Genomic DNA, 12,988 nt, shown 5'->3' on the forward strand with positions numbered 1-12,988 from the left:
GAGATCCCCTCTCCAACTCTCCAGGATCCCTACACTCAGTTCCTCCAGAATGTCCATCCCTTCCCACTTCCCTGCCTGTCTCTCCGGTTCCACAGCTACCTCTCCAGGAACCGATGCGCAGAGACCCCCACCTCCATCCCAAGCCCGCCCCCATTGCCCGCAAAGAACCAGTCACAGCCATCTTCCTGGGGAGTCGTGAGGATGTTTTGTTTGGTTGGTTTTGGTTGGGATGTTTTTTAAAGAGCGTCATATAGATATTTATATATATAAATTATTGATGTGGGGGAGGGGCAAGGGGCTACATTGCAGAGGGGGCGCGCACACAGGGACTGGGGAAGGGCAGGGGCGGCACACGATGCTACGCAAAACAGCCACATCTAACAGATGAAATAATCACACCAACGGGGTGGGGGAGGGGCGGTGGCCACCGAGGGATGAGCATGGGGGGAGCAAGAAAGCAGGGGGACAAGGGAGAAGGACCTGGTCCAAGATACTGTGCGCTTTCTGCCCCCACCACCTCCCCACCGCGCTGCACACCACAGGAGCCTTGGACTTCCATCTGTCCCTTCCCCCCTCCCTCTGCCCGGCTGCTGAGGCCCTACAACTGAGCAGCACCCCTCCTCGGCTCTGGGTGGTAGGCCTGGAGGGAGGCCCCCAAGGTCCAGATGCAGGGGCACGGGTGCTCTTGATCGAAGGTTCTACAGCGGCTTGTCGCTCTCCTTCTTCAGGTGACTAGGGAAGAGGAGGTACAGAGCAGAGATATGAGGGACTGAGGTTGACCCTGATCGGACAACCCTCACAGAGCAGGATAGTGGAAGGAGGGTTCCCTCCCCCAGGAGCCAAGTGCCCAGCTGTACCATGCCCACATCCCTGCCAAGCTGGCTGAGCTCACGTCCCCTCCCTCCCGGCGAGGGGTACCCGTAGTACCTGTAGTAGTCCTCCTGGGCAGGTAGCGGCACACTGTGCAGTGGGTGATGCGCGTGTAGCCACTGCTGCTGCTCTAGCGCCAAGCGCTGCAGCTCAGCTGACTGTGCGTGCATGGCCTGCAGCTGGTGAGCTGCTGACATCGGGGCAGAGAGGGAGGCTGGCAGGTCCCGGTAAGGAGCAGCTGTGGGCAGGAAGGGCAGGGGGCACGTGACTGAAGGGGTACAGAGTACTTACTCTGCACCAGAAGAGAGGCCAGCCGCTTTACATATAGAAGAAACTGAGACTAAAAAGGTTAGGTTAACAGCCAGTCCTGCAAGTTGCCCATGCGGGAGGTGGAATTCAACCCTCTTAGCCTGGCACTAAAACCTGTGCCTCTCTGGGGCAAGGCCTCAGCCCTCCTACTCCCCTTCCTACTTCCTCTGGGCACCTCCTCATCCCTCCCCAAGCCCAACTAGGCCAATCCCACCCAAATTCCTCCTTTCTGCCCTGCTTTCACTAGACCCTCCCCACTCCCAACCTCCATCCTTACCAAAGAGCTGGTGACGAAGAACTTCGTTCTCGTGCAGAGGGTGAGGAAGAAGGGGGTTGGGGAGGGTCCCAGCTGGGTAGGGGATCCGGGTAAGGTGAGACCCTGAGGCCAGGGGGTCAATGAGAGGGTGCACCGAGGCAGAGGCTGGAGGGTAGAGAAGAGGAAGGTGTCACCAGAAGGCAGGTTTGGGGGAAACCATGCATTTGGGTGCGGGGATCCAAGCCTGGGAAGAGAGATGGGCAAACACAGGGAGATCCAGAATGGAACACGGAGGCACAATGGAAGACCTAGGGGCCTAGGGAATGGACAGGACAAGACCCTACTGCAGTATGGACTTATGGATGGCAGAGGACACATTACAGTTGTCAAAGGGGTCTGAGAAAAAGTAAAAAGAGTACTGCTTAGAGGAGATGGAAAATAAGAAGTTTGGGAAAGGAGACCGAAAGAGAGAGATTAAGAGAGAAAGCACAAGGAAGCCTGGAATGAACATGTTTGTAAGGCTAGACTGGACAGTGTTCTGGACAATAACCACTATAGTGACAGGAGAGTAAGTAAAGTTCATTATCACCTATGATACCCACACCCAAAGCCACACGGCTCTTTCTGGAAAGTCAAAGATGTAGAGATGGGGAGGAACATGAAAGACCTCCACCTAGGAGGGGAGGATAAGATGGCAAGAAACAACAATAGAGTTGAACCCAGAGGAGTAAGAAAATGGGTATGTAAAGGCCTTGGGGAGAGGGGCTGTGAGGGTAGAAAGGTGGTGTTCCTTCAAAGGTTTCCCACTGGGCCTTTATCACAGATGGGATGCTGGACTCTGAAGAGGGCCACACTGGGGAATTAGTCTCTATAGCAAGACTAGGGTATGAGGAGACAGGCTGGGGGATGACAGGGAGGCAAAGATTAGGGCAGTGATCTCAGGAGGGTCATGCCACACTGGCTGAGGGTCGTCTTGGCCTGAGGAACAGAAGAGCCCAATCACTTGCCAGGGGGGAAGGTGGCCCCAACAGGCCAAGGCAAGGAAGTCAAAGTCTCACCTGCATGGATGGCATCCTGCTGGTGGAGGTGCAGGTGGGAGTGGATGTGGGAGTGCTGGTGGTGATGGGGGGTCACATTGAGCATCTGCAGCCGGGCCAGTGGGTCATTGCCCAGGGCTGCCACCCTTTCTGCGTGCTGCCTCTCAGCTGCCAGACGCTCGGCGTAGGACATGTCAGGCCGCAGGGCTGGCCCAGCCGCCAGCGCTAGACGTTCTCTCTCCAGAGGCCCCAGGCTCGGATGAAAGGGGAAAGGGTGCAGGCCAGGTGGGCCAGGCTGCAGAGCCAGGCCCCCATGTCGGGGGAAGGGATCCAGGCCCGGCCCAGGGACCCCGTGCAGGGGTTCCAGCTCACTGGGCTTCACCTCGAAGCCAGGCTTGAGGCGATCACGGAGGTCTCGTTCACGGGCTTCCCGCTCCCTCTCCCGGGCAGCTGGGTCACTGCTGTACAGGGCCGGGACATTGTAACCCAGGATCCCCGGGTCCACTGCCCCCAAGGGCACGTAGAATGGATGGTTGCGATTGCCAGGAGACATGACATGGGGCCGGGCGTATTCACTCAGAGTGCGCAGGGCTGGAGTGTCAGGACCCAGGTAGGGGGGCACTGTAGCCACAGCACTACCCGGCTCAAACGGTGGGCGATGGGGCACTGGGCCGAGAGATGGGCACTCCACTGGAGCACGGCCCTCCTGAGCCAATTTCTGTGGAATACAGGAAGAAGAGAAGTCAGAAGGGCAGATCTGGAAAGAGGTGGCTGGTCCCAAGCTGCTCATTTGTCTCAGAAGCTGAACACCAAAATGCCACAGGATATTGGTACTCAACTTTCTAGGAACTTCCCTTACCCCCTTCTCCTGGATATTGCCTCTCCCTACGATGCACAGGGTAGTCTGGCCTGAGCTTGCCTTCCCCCAACCCAGGAACGCAACGATTCCTCCCGCTGGAATCCTTTGGTCTCCATTTTCTGGGTCGCAGTAGTTCCTCCTCTCAGACTGGTGGCGCAATGACGCCCCCACCACTCGATCCTCCCTGCGCGGCGCAGAGGGCGGGCCAGGAGGGTGGCGCACGTGGTGACGCACTCACCACGCTGCGTTCCAACTCGCGCTCCTTCTCGCGCTCGCGCTCCTTCTCGCGTTCTCGCTCGCGCTCGCGCTCCTTTTCTTCGCGCGCGCGCTGCTCGGCCTCGCGCCGCACCTTCTCCACCAGGTCGGCCCGCTTCTTGGCCAGCTTTGAGCCCTCCAGCGGCACGAAGTACAGGTCGCTGCGCGCGCACGAGTTAAAGCCGCGGTCCAGGTGTTTGTTGAACCTGCCGGGCGCGGAGGCAGCGCTCGCTCAGCCTCTGCGAGCTGCCCGAGCGGCCCCCGGTGACCCTGCCCCAAAACCAGCCCCGCAGGCTGAGGGCAAGGCAAGGATGTGAGATCTTTGAACAGCACATGAACGACAGGCCCTTCCCATGTATGCTCCTGCTCTCCGTCGGTCCCCATTACCCGCCACACCTGCCCTGGCTGCTCACCTGGCTGACTGGCTGGCGTGGCTGGGCACGTCTACCACCTTGGGAGGGGGCGAGGGGCTGCGGGCCGGGGGCACTGGGCTCTCGGGGGCCTCGTACTCCTCAGCCGGCTCCTGTTTGATCTGCGTGGCGCTTAGGGGTGGCCCTGAAGCAGGGGCTGCAGCCGGTGGTGGCAGGGATGACAGGCCCGAGGGCCCCGCAGGCGGCAGTGGCCCGGACCCCACGGTGGGCGAGCCCGGCTTGAAGGTCCCTGGGCCTGCGGGCGGCGAAGCACCTCGATAGCCTGGTGGGGTCCCCGTTCGGAAGGAGGGCGGCGACCCGGGCTTGTATCCGGGTGGGGTGGCTGTCTTGTAGGCCCCTGGGGACGGGGCTCGCTTTCCATACGGTGGGGGCCCAGGTGGGGAGGCTGTTTTGTAGCCTGCTGGCGAGGAAGCTACTGTGGCAATGACCGTGGAAAGTGTAGCCGAGGAGGTGGTGACTGGAGGTACCGGTGGGAACGGGTAGGGCGCCCCTTGGGGGCCCTGGGAAGGAGAGGGATGTGAACATGGGTAGGACCCTTGAGAGGAGGAAGAGGAGTTGGAAGAGGAGGAAGAGGCTGGGGGGCCGTTGGGACCTGCTTGGCTGTAGGACACCTGGCTGTGAGGTGGGGGCAGGTGCGCTGGCCCTGGTGGGTATGGCCTCAGAGAACCCAGGGAAGGAGACATGGCATAAGGGTGTGCATGGTGGGAGCTACTGCTCTCCAAGGGGTGGGGATACGCTCCAGGTGGAGGGGGTCCAGAGCTCCCATGATGCTGTTGCTGCTGTTGCTGTTGCTGCTGTTGTTGTTGCTGCTGCTGCTGCTGCTGCTGCTGTTGCTGCTGTTGTTGCTGGTGGTGATGGTGATGTGTTGGGGCTGGTGGGTGGGCAGTGGACTGGCCTCCAGTAGGAGGGAAGGGGCCCGGATGGGCATTGCTGTTGGCTAAGAGGCGGCCATAGGGAGGAGGTGGTGGGGGACCCTGGCTCCACACAGCCTGGGATGGGAGAGAAGGCTGAGTATACTTGGGTGGCTGATTGGAGACAGAGAGGCTTGTTGGGGGAGGAAAGGAGTGGGGATAACTGGGCAATGCCTGGGAAGCTGGGTACTGGGAGGCAGAGGAAGACGAAGAACTAGAAGAGGAGGCTGCTGCAGTACTACTACTAGAGGATGAATAAGGATACCTCATTGGGGGGGCTGGGGTAGAAGAGGAGGAAGCAGGGGGCAGAGGATGGGGTGAGGGAGCAAGAGTGGGGCCCTTCTCTGGGCCAGGAGGAAGTCCACCCATACCCTGCCCCATGGCATGGGGAGAGGGCAGATGCCCAGGTAGTGGCTGGGCCCCCAGGCCAGGAGGAGAAGCTGATGCATTGTTAAGGGGTCTTAGAGCAGGTGGGGGAGGCAGGTTTGGTGTTACATGGGGGAAGGTGGCTGGTGGTGGAGCAGAGGGTAGATTTCCACCACCCACTGGAGTGTTAGGTGGCTTTGTAGGGGGAGCACCACCTGCCCCAGAGCTTGATATTGAAATGGGGGTGGTGGGTGGGGGGTGCTGCTTACCTCCACTAGGAGCCCCCACTGAAGAAGCAGCCCCTCCCCCTTTGGGACCCATTGGGGGTCCAGATAAAACTCCTCCACCAGTGCCCCCAGGATAGAGCTGTGGATGAGAGGGAGGGGCCCCAGGAGGAGCCTGGAACATTCGAGATGTGGGGGGCTCCATGGGAGCATGATATCCAGTGGGTGTCACAGAAGGATGGGGTTCAAAGCCAGGCTCTGGCTGTCGGGGGGTGCTGTCTGGTGGTGGAGGGGAGGGAGGGAAGAGTGGAGGGGGGTGGTAGGGGCGGGCTGGGCCCTGGGACAGGCCAGAAGAGGAGTCAGAGTCGTTCTCCACGCTTCCAGGGCTGTAGATGCTGGGGGACGTGCTTCGGTTATCCTGGTCGATATCCCTAGGGTCACTGCTGCCATCATCGTTGAGGCTCCGCCCATCTAAACTATCCAGATCCGAGGGAGACTGTGGCCGAGGGAGCTCCTGCTGTGTAGAAAACGGAGGGCCATTTTTCCCTTTTCTTGCTTCCCCTAGATTTGGGGCCTCCCTTGCACAAAATCATTTCCCCCTCACAGCACATCCACTGTACCATCACGTGAGGAATACTCCTGCTGAAGCCCACCCCCCTGCCATCTGGGGATTCCCCTACTCTCCCCCTACTCTCAGCTGCTCCGTAGCAGCCAGTCTTGTTTCCCTCCTTGTAAAACCTTATTCCTTCCTTAAGTGTCCATCTCAAGCACCTTCTCCCCATCTACAGCTGAACCAAATCCCAGTCTTCCACTAGCTCATATCCACCCTCCTCTCATGTCATTTTCCCCTTTAACTAAGCATCCTAGAAACCCTTGGTTCTTAAAAAGACCACTTCTGCATTTTCCTTAGGATTTATTTGTTCTTTCCACTAAGACTTCTCACCTTTAACCTCCTCCCCAGCCCCTTCATGAAAATCAGGACCTAGAAAAGGAGACACTAGAATCCCCCACACTCTTTCAGTGCCCTTCGGCCCTGCCTGGTCATCTGGTGGTCTGGGCAAAGCCCTAAAGATCTGTCTGACATCTTATAGACAGGGCTACGTTCATCAGCACTAGGATATGACTTTTCTCTCATATGCCAGGTGAGATTAAAGTAGAAATTGTGAGCGAAAGGAAGTTTGGGGAAAAGAATGGTCAGAAAATGGATCAGGATGGCTGCAAGGGTCTCCCACCTCAGTTTTGGTCTTCTTTGGTGCGTTGGTCTCCTCACTTTCACTCTCTGAGATCTCCTCACTCCGGCCCTGTTTGCTGACCTTTGGGGTGGAGGCTTCCTCTACTCGGGCCTTCTGTTAGAGAGAAAGAGAAAATTCCTGTCTTACACCTCCCAAGCCTCCACCATTACCCTCTGCCGGACAGGAAGTTCCCCAACAACACACACACACACCCCCTCAGCCCCAGTGCCTGGGCATCCTGTGGGAGGACCTGAGGACAGAATACCTTGGCTGTCTGCCTAGACTTCTCAGCTTTGCCATCACTGCTGGACGTGCTGACCCCTCCAGGGGAGGCCCGGCCCCTCGATCTCAGTTCTTCCCGGGGCCCGGGGGCCTCTTTCTTCCGTCCACTCCTCATTGACATCTGAGGGAGGAGGAGGCAGATAATGCAGTTTTTTACATTGCACCTAACTTTCTGATGTGCCTTATTTCTATTCTCCCTCTCCAGGCCCTTCCCCTTAGCTTCCCTTAATCTTTCATGTCTTTCATTTTAGCTGTTACTCACTGAGTCTTTATTCTGTCGTGTCTTCATTCTTCAGGCTGTGGAGACCCCATTCTCCTCTGCCTGGGCAGCTGAATACAAAAACTTCTCTGCTTCACCCCAAGTTCCCCACAGCTGTGGCCTGGGAAGCAGGAAGCAGGATCTCCAAGTTTCCAGCGTAGGTACCTGGAACTTGCAGGGTCTGTCTTCAGCAAAGCCTGTTAGAAAAAGATCATCAGAGTCTCCCAATTGGGGACTAGAGTCTGAAAGGGATACTACTGTGCTTGTCAAGGGGCTGAGGAAGTGGCCCACTCCTAGGCATCTGGGTCAAGAGGTACAGGCTCCGTAAGACATTGCCGGCTTGCCCTTGGGCCACCCCAGCCATCTACAAGAGAAGGAGACTCTGCAGAAAACTCAGATGTCCCTATGAGCTCCACTTCAGGAGATCACACTCTCTTACCCTTCATGATCCCTAGGAAATGTCAGAATGCACACGAATTCCACAGCCTTACAAAGGAGCAAAAGCAGCGGAGCTGAAGTATTAAGTAATTTACTGAGGATCTTCTTTATGTCAAGCCCTTACACACACAATTTCACTTACTATTTACAACCAACCCTGGAAAGTAAGTATTCTTATTATTCCCATTACAGAGGTGAGGAAACTGAGGCTCAAAGATTGTGACTGACTTGCCCAACCTCACATGATGAATACAGTGAGGAATAAATGACAGCATCAGACTCCCTGACTTCAAAGCCCATGCTCGCTCTTCTATACTTTGCTATCCTCTCAGAAGTTGGCGGGGAGAATTCTGAAAAGGTCTAGATCAGTCCCAGAGATATGGAAAGAGTCTTTCTTCACGTCAGAGTAGGTGCTAGAAGAATGTCCTATTCTACAGTGCAAAGGCACACAGCGCTACAAGCCCAAGGTATGCCCAAAGAGCAGAACTTCGTTTTTGAGAGCCTGACAAAGCCCCCTCTCTGGGCTTGGGTTCCCTGAGGCTAGAGGAAAAGTCAGGGTCTTCACTGTATCAACTGAATCAGTGAGTATCAGTGAGCACACAGTACAAATTTACAAGTTTGTAAGCCTATCCTCCCACTTGGCTTAGACAGGGACACACACCTCCTCACAGCCTATCTATATCTATCTATGTATATCTTTATATATCTATATATAGTCATGCTTCACTTAATGATGGGGATACGTTCTGAGAAATGCGTCGTTAGGTGATTTCGTCGTTGTGTGACCATCATAGAGTGTATTTATACAAACCTAAGTGGTACGGCCTACTACACACCTAGGCTCTATGGTACTAATCTTATGGGACCACCATCACATATGTGGTCCGTCATTGACTGAAATGGCGTTATGCAGGGCGTGACTGTGGTCAGCTGTTCTCATTTGCACTTCTTTGTACTTCTTGCTAAGTGTCACCTCTCTCCATATTACCGACCATAAGATCTTCTGAGAGCAAAAACAGTATCTTCTTACTGTTTTCTTCCTTTCCGTATCCCCCAGTGACGTCATGTATATACGGGCATTCTGTTTGGTTCTCGTTATTGCCCTTTAAACCCACTAACTTCAGTAGGTCTTCTTGAATGAAGTGCTGCTGGCCTTGGTGGGAACAGTGTAAACTTACCCACCAATTCTGAGTTAGGCGGCCTGGCTCGGTAAATGGCATTTCCACATTCTATAGCATATTCTTCCCAAGGAATACAGAGTAATTACTTTTCACTCAACCCTACTGAGGCAGGCAGTGAGGGGTGAGCCTAACCTTTCCAGGAAACTTAATGACAAGTTACTTAGAGTCACAAAATAGCTGGGACAGAGCCCCAGGTCTTCTGAAGTTACAACTGATGCTCTGCCCAGTAAACCAGCCATTTTTCTTCAAATACAACTATTACCACATTTTTAAGTGGTTGTGTAGATAGGTTTTAAAATAGCGTCAACCCAAAAAATCGAAAGAACAAGACCCAACATAAGGCGAAAAACCACCTTAACAAAAGCACAACAAAGATGACTACTTATGACTGGTGTGGGCCCCTCTAGAGGAGGGTGCCCATCTCTCCCTCCAAACCTGCTCACCAAGTCAGTCAGGGCTAGGGGATCCAAAAGGGCAAAGCAATGCAGGAATGCACCTGAGGAACAGAGCAATCGCAGTGTGCCTCTCCCCCTCCTCAACTTTTTAAATCAGCTGAAATCTGATAAAATTAGCAAGGAGTAGCTTTGAAAGAGAAAAGCAGTCATAAAAGGGTCGGTAATCCTGCGAATAAGGAGTGGCAGGGGGAGAGAAAGAGTTAGAGCTGGGTTGCATAGGTGTTTCTGATCTTGGGGCATGGTTTAGCACCAACAAGCTGAGCTCCCCAACATCTTGCCCTGAGAGCCAGTTGCTATGAGGAGTATTTATAGAGCACCTACTCTACCTGGCAACATACTCCAGACATTCACCGTCATTGCCTTACTGCAAAAGGAAACGATAAAGACCAGATTGGAGAGGTAGAAAAGTGAGAAATACGGAAGGAATCTCTAAGAAGGAACAGGAAAAGAAATTAAGGGGGAGGCCGGCCCAGTGGCCCAGCGGTTAAGTGCACGAGTTCTGCTTCAGCGGCCTGGGGTTCACCGGTTTGGATCCCGGGTGTGGACATGGCACCGCTTGGCAAGCCATGCTGTGGTAGGCGTCCCACATATAAAGTAGAGGAAGATGGGCAGGGATGTTAGCTCAGGGCCAGTCTTCCTCAGCAAAAAGAGGAGGATTGGCAGCAGATGTTAGCTCAGGGCTGATCTTCCTCAAAAAAAAAAAAAAAAAAGGTTACTGGGGCCAGCCCTGTGGCCAAGTGGTTAAGTTTGCACCCTGCGCTTTGGTGGCCCAGGGTTTCGCCGGTTCGAATCCTGGGCACAGACATGGCACTGCTCATGAGGCAACACTGAGGTGGCATCCCACATGCCACAACTAGAAGGACCCACAACTAAAAGATACACAACTATGGGGCCGGCCCGGTGGCGCAGCACTTAAGTTCGCACGTTCTGCTTCTCGGCAGCCCGGGGTTCGCCAGTTCGGATCCCGGGTGCAGACATGGCACCGCTTGGCACACCATGCTGTGGTAGGCGTCCCACATATAAAGTAGAGGAAGATGGGAACGATGTTAGCTCAGGGCCAGTCTTCCTCAGCAAAAAGAGGAGGACTGGCAGTAGTTAGCTCAGGGCTAATCTTCCTCAAAAAAAAAAAAAAAAGATACACAACTATGTACCGGGGAGCTTTGGGAGAAAAAGGGGAAAAAAAATAAACCTTAAAAAAAATTTTTTTTAATTTAAAAAATTTTTTAAAAAAGAAATTAAGGGGGAGAGAGACAAGAAGGATGTCAGAGGGAATACAATCGAGGCACAAGGCTTTCTGGGAAGGGCTTGCAGGGTGAATTTCAGGATCATTGGCCCAGCCCCCATCATCATTCCAACCTGCCAGACTCACAAACCGGTCCAAAGTGACTCCTAGATAACAATGCAGCCCAGACCAGCAGATAACAATGGACTGGCCTAAGCCTTCTTAGAATCCAGGGTTGTCAGAGGGGCCTCAGAAATCATATCTATAACCCCTTCATCTTACAAAGAAGCCGAGGTTCAAAGAAAGAGAAGTGACTTGCCCAGGATCACAGTTAGAGGCACAGCCAGGACTAGACCCAGGTGTCCTGGCTCCTGCTCCAGACTATTTCCACTGCACCAGGCTGTTCCACAGCGCTCACCCCTGGGCCACCCTCACCTGGGATGGGCGGGGGAAGTCCAGCCATTCCTACAAGGTCAGGGAAATAGAAGGTCGAAGGTTAGCTGAGGGAAAGGGTCACCATGGCAACAGTCTGGGAAAGAGGAGAAGGGAGACTCAAGTTTAAGAAAAGGGAAGAATATCAGTGCAAAGAAGCAAAGAGACTACTGTATGCAAAAAAAATCTCTAAGAATAAGGGAGGTAGAGGCCAGAAAGAACTACCAAAAGATGGTATAACTTCAAAAGGAGCATTTCCATCCTCCCACCATGCCTAGGCGGAGGGACCTGGAGAAATACCTATGACCTACAAGTAACATGTCTACCTGTTCCAACAGACTGCTGGATGGAAAGGGGTAGACCTGCTGGGGAACTTCCTGTCCACCAGCGGCACCAGAAACTTCCTGCAGAACCCAGCCAACAGTCCCAAGGACACACCCAAAGGCTGAGGTCCGCTCAATATTCTGAACTCCCACCGACTGGACATCCCACAGGATCACTGCCATGGCAACAAAATGGCAGAACCTGCCCCTCAAGAGTCCATCCCAGGGGTCCATCTGCCAGCCACTCCCCCTCCAGTTGCCAAAGCAACTCCTACCCTCCTATAGCACCCTCAGGGAAGGGAGCTTAAGAGTACCTACCCCAGGAGGAATACGCCCATGAACAAAGGGAAATCTTTGAGCTCAAAACAGTAATGAAGACCCCCCGCCCCCCATGGAAACTATGGCTAGAGGGGCAGTGGGTACTCTGAGGATTTGAGGGTAGAGATCACAACTTGGAGTGCCTATAAGATTGCCCAATGCTCTCCTCTGTTTCCACCCTTCCAGAAACCCTTTCTCCCTAACTCTCCTTTCTTCCATCTCATTAGTTTTAGAAGGACCCACGCTACCGGGCCCCAGTGTGCCCCTCTCCGAGAAGTAACTATGTCTGGAATTGGAAAAACAAGGCCAGAAGTGACCTGGAGGAGAGGAAAGAAAATTGAGTCACAAAGGCATCACCCTCAACTTCCACCCGGGAACACCTCGAGTTCTTCTCAAAGGCGGCCCTCTCCTTGGCCCTTTCCGAGCCTCGGTTTCCCCAGGTTCCCTTCTCCTCATCAGCTACAATCCCCTCTCTTTCCACCTACCACACCCCTCCCCATCTCCCTCTTCGTTCCATACCTAAGTACCCGGTATAGAACCTGGCTCTGAAACCCGGGTTCCGGGCCTTTGGGGTTTTCCTGGACCCCTTATGCCCCACCTCGCTGCCATCTCTCCGTTCCTTGTTACCTTCACCCCGAAGCCCCCTCATGGGCATGCCCCGTTTTTCCTCCGCCAACCCTCCACCTCGGCGTTCCTCTTTTGGTCCCGTGGGTCCCGCTCTTGCCCCATCAGCTCTCCTCCTGAGACCCTCCCACCTCCCCCTACCTTCCGGATCCTCCCGGTGCCCTGGTCCCCATCCCTCCTCGGGAACCGGCCCCACCCCCTGAGCCCCCAGCCTCAGACCAGGCAGTGCCTGCAGTGGGGGGACCGGATTGGGAAAATAACAAATGGAGGCGGCGACCGCGGCGGGAGGGGGAACTGGGAGGGGTGGGGGAGGGGGTGGGGAGCCACGGGCCAGAACCCGGGCGGGCCCGAGGCCCGGGCGGTAGCAGATCTTACCTGGTTGTAGCTCGGGACGGCTGGCTGGCTCCGAGCGGGATTCGGGGCTCCGGCGCCTCCGGGGGGCGGCGGCGGCCGCTCCCCCGCCCCCCTCTCCTCTTCCTGGCTTCAGTCGCCGCCGCGACGGCGGCGGCGGCGGGTCCGACCCCCCCGGAGGGCGGCCCCCATCCCCCTATTTCCCCCCACCTGGCCCCGATCGTTCGCCCGCCCCCCGGAGCAAATCCCGACCGCCGCTCTCGCTCGGCCCCTCCCCAGGCCCGCCGCCTCCCCCGGCCGCCCGGAACGCCGAGGCCGCGCCGCCGCCGCCCCCGCCGCGCCGCTCGCCCCCG

The 12,988-nt window shown here is 55.6% G+C and overlaps 1 protein-coding gene across 2 annotated transcripts; it reads right to left on the bottom strand.

Annotated features, from left to right (window-relative positions):
• Positions 1–182: 182 nt before the first annotated feature.
• Positions 183–12,928, bottom strand: ATN1 (atrophin 1). 2 transcript variants are annotated; one of them, XM_046669595.1, is made up of 10 exons: positions 12,660–12,928; positions 7,295–7,488; positions 7,016–7,153; positions 6,751–6,864; positions 4,000–6,032; positions 3,570–3,792; positions 2,494–3,190; positions 1,457–1,600; positions 928–1,108; positions 183–732 (listed from the first exon to the last, which is right to left on the bottom strand). In XM_046669595.1, the coding sequence occupies exons 2-10, from the start codon at positions 7,319–7,321 to the stop codon at positions 699–701; spliced, it is 3,591 nt and encodes a 1,196-aa protein (XP_046525551.1). In that variant the 5' UTR covers positions 7,322–7,488; positions 12,660–12,928; the 3' UTR covers positions 183–698. The 2 variants fall into 2 exon arrangements, with proteins under 2 accessions (XP_046525551.1, XP_046525541.1); XM_046669585.1 differs by having other exon boundaries at positions 4,000–6,035; positions 12,660–12,927.
• Between the last annotated feature and the right edge of the window lie 60 nt (positions 12,929–12,988).

Source organism: Equus quagga, chromosome 1 (genome assembly GCF_021613505.1).
Source record: "Equus quagga isolate Etosha38 chromosome 1, UCLA_HA_Equagga_1.0, whole genome shotgun sequence".
In the NCBI taxonomy this organism is placed as follows: domain Eukaryota; kingdom Metazoa; phylum Chordata; class Mammalia; order Perissodactyla; family Equidae; genus Equus; species Equus quagga.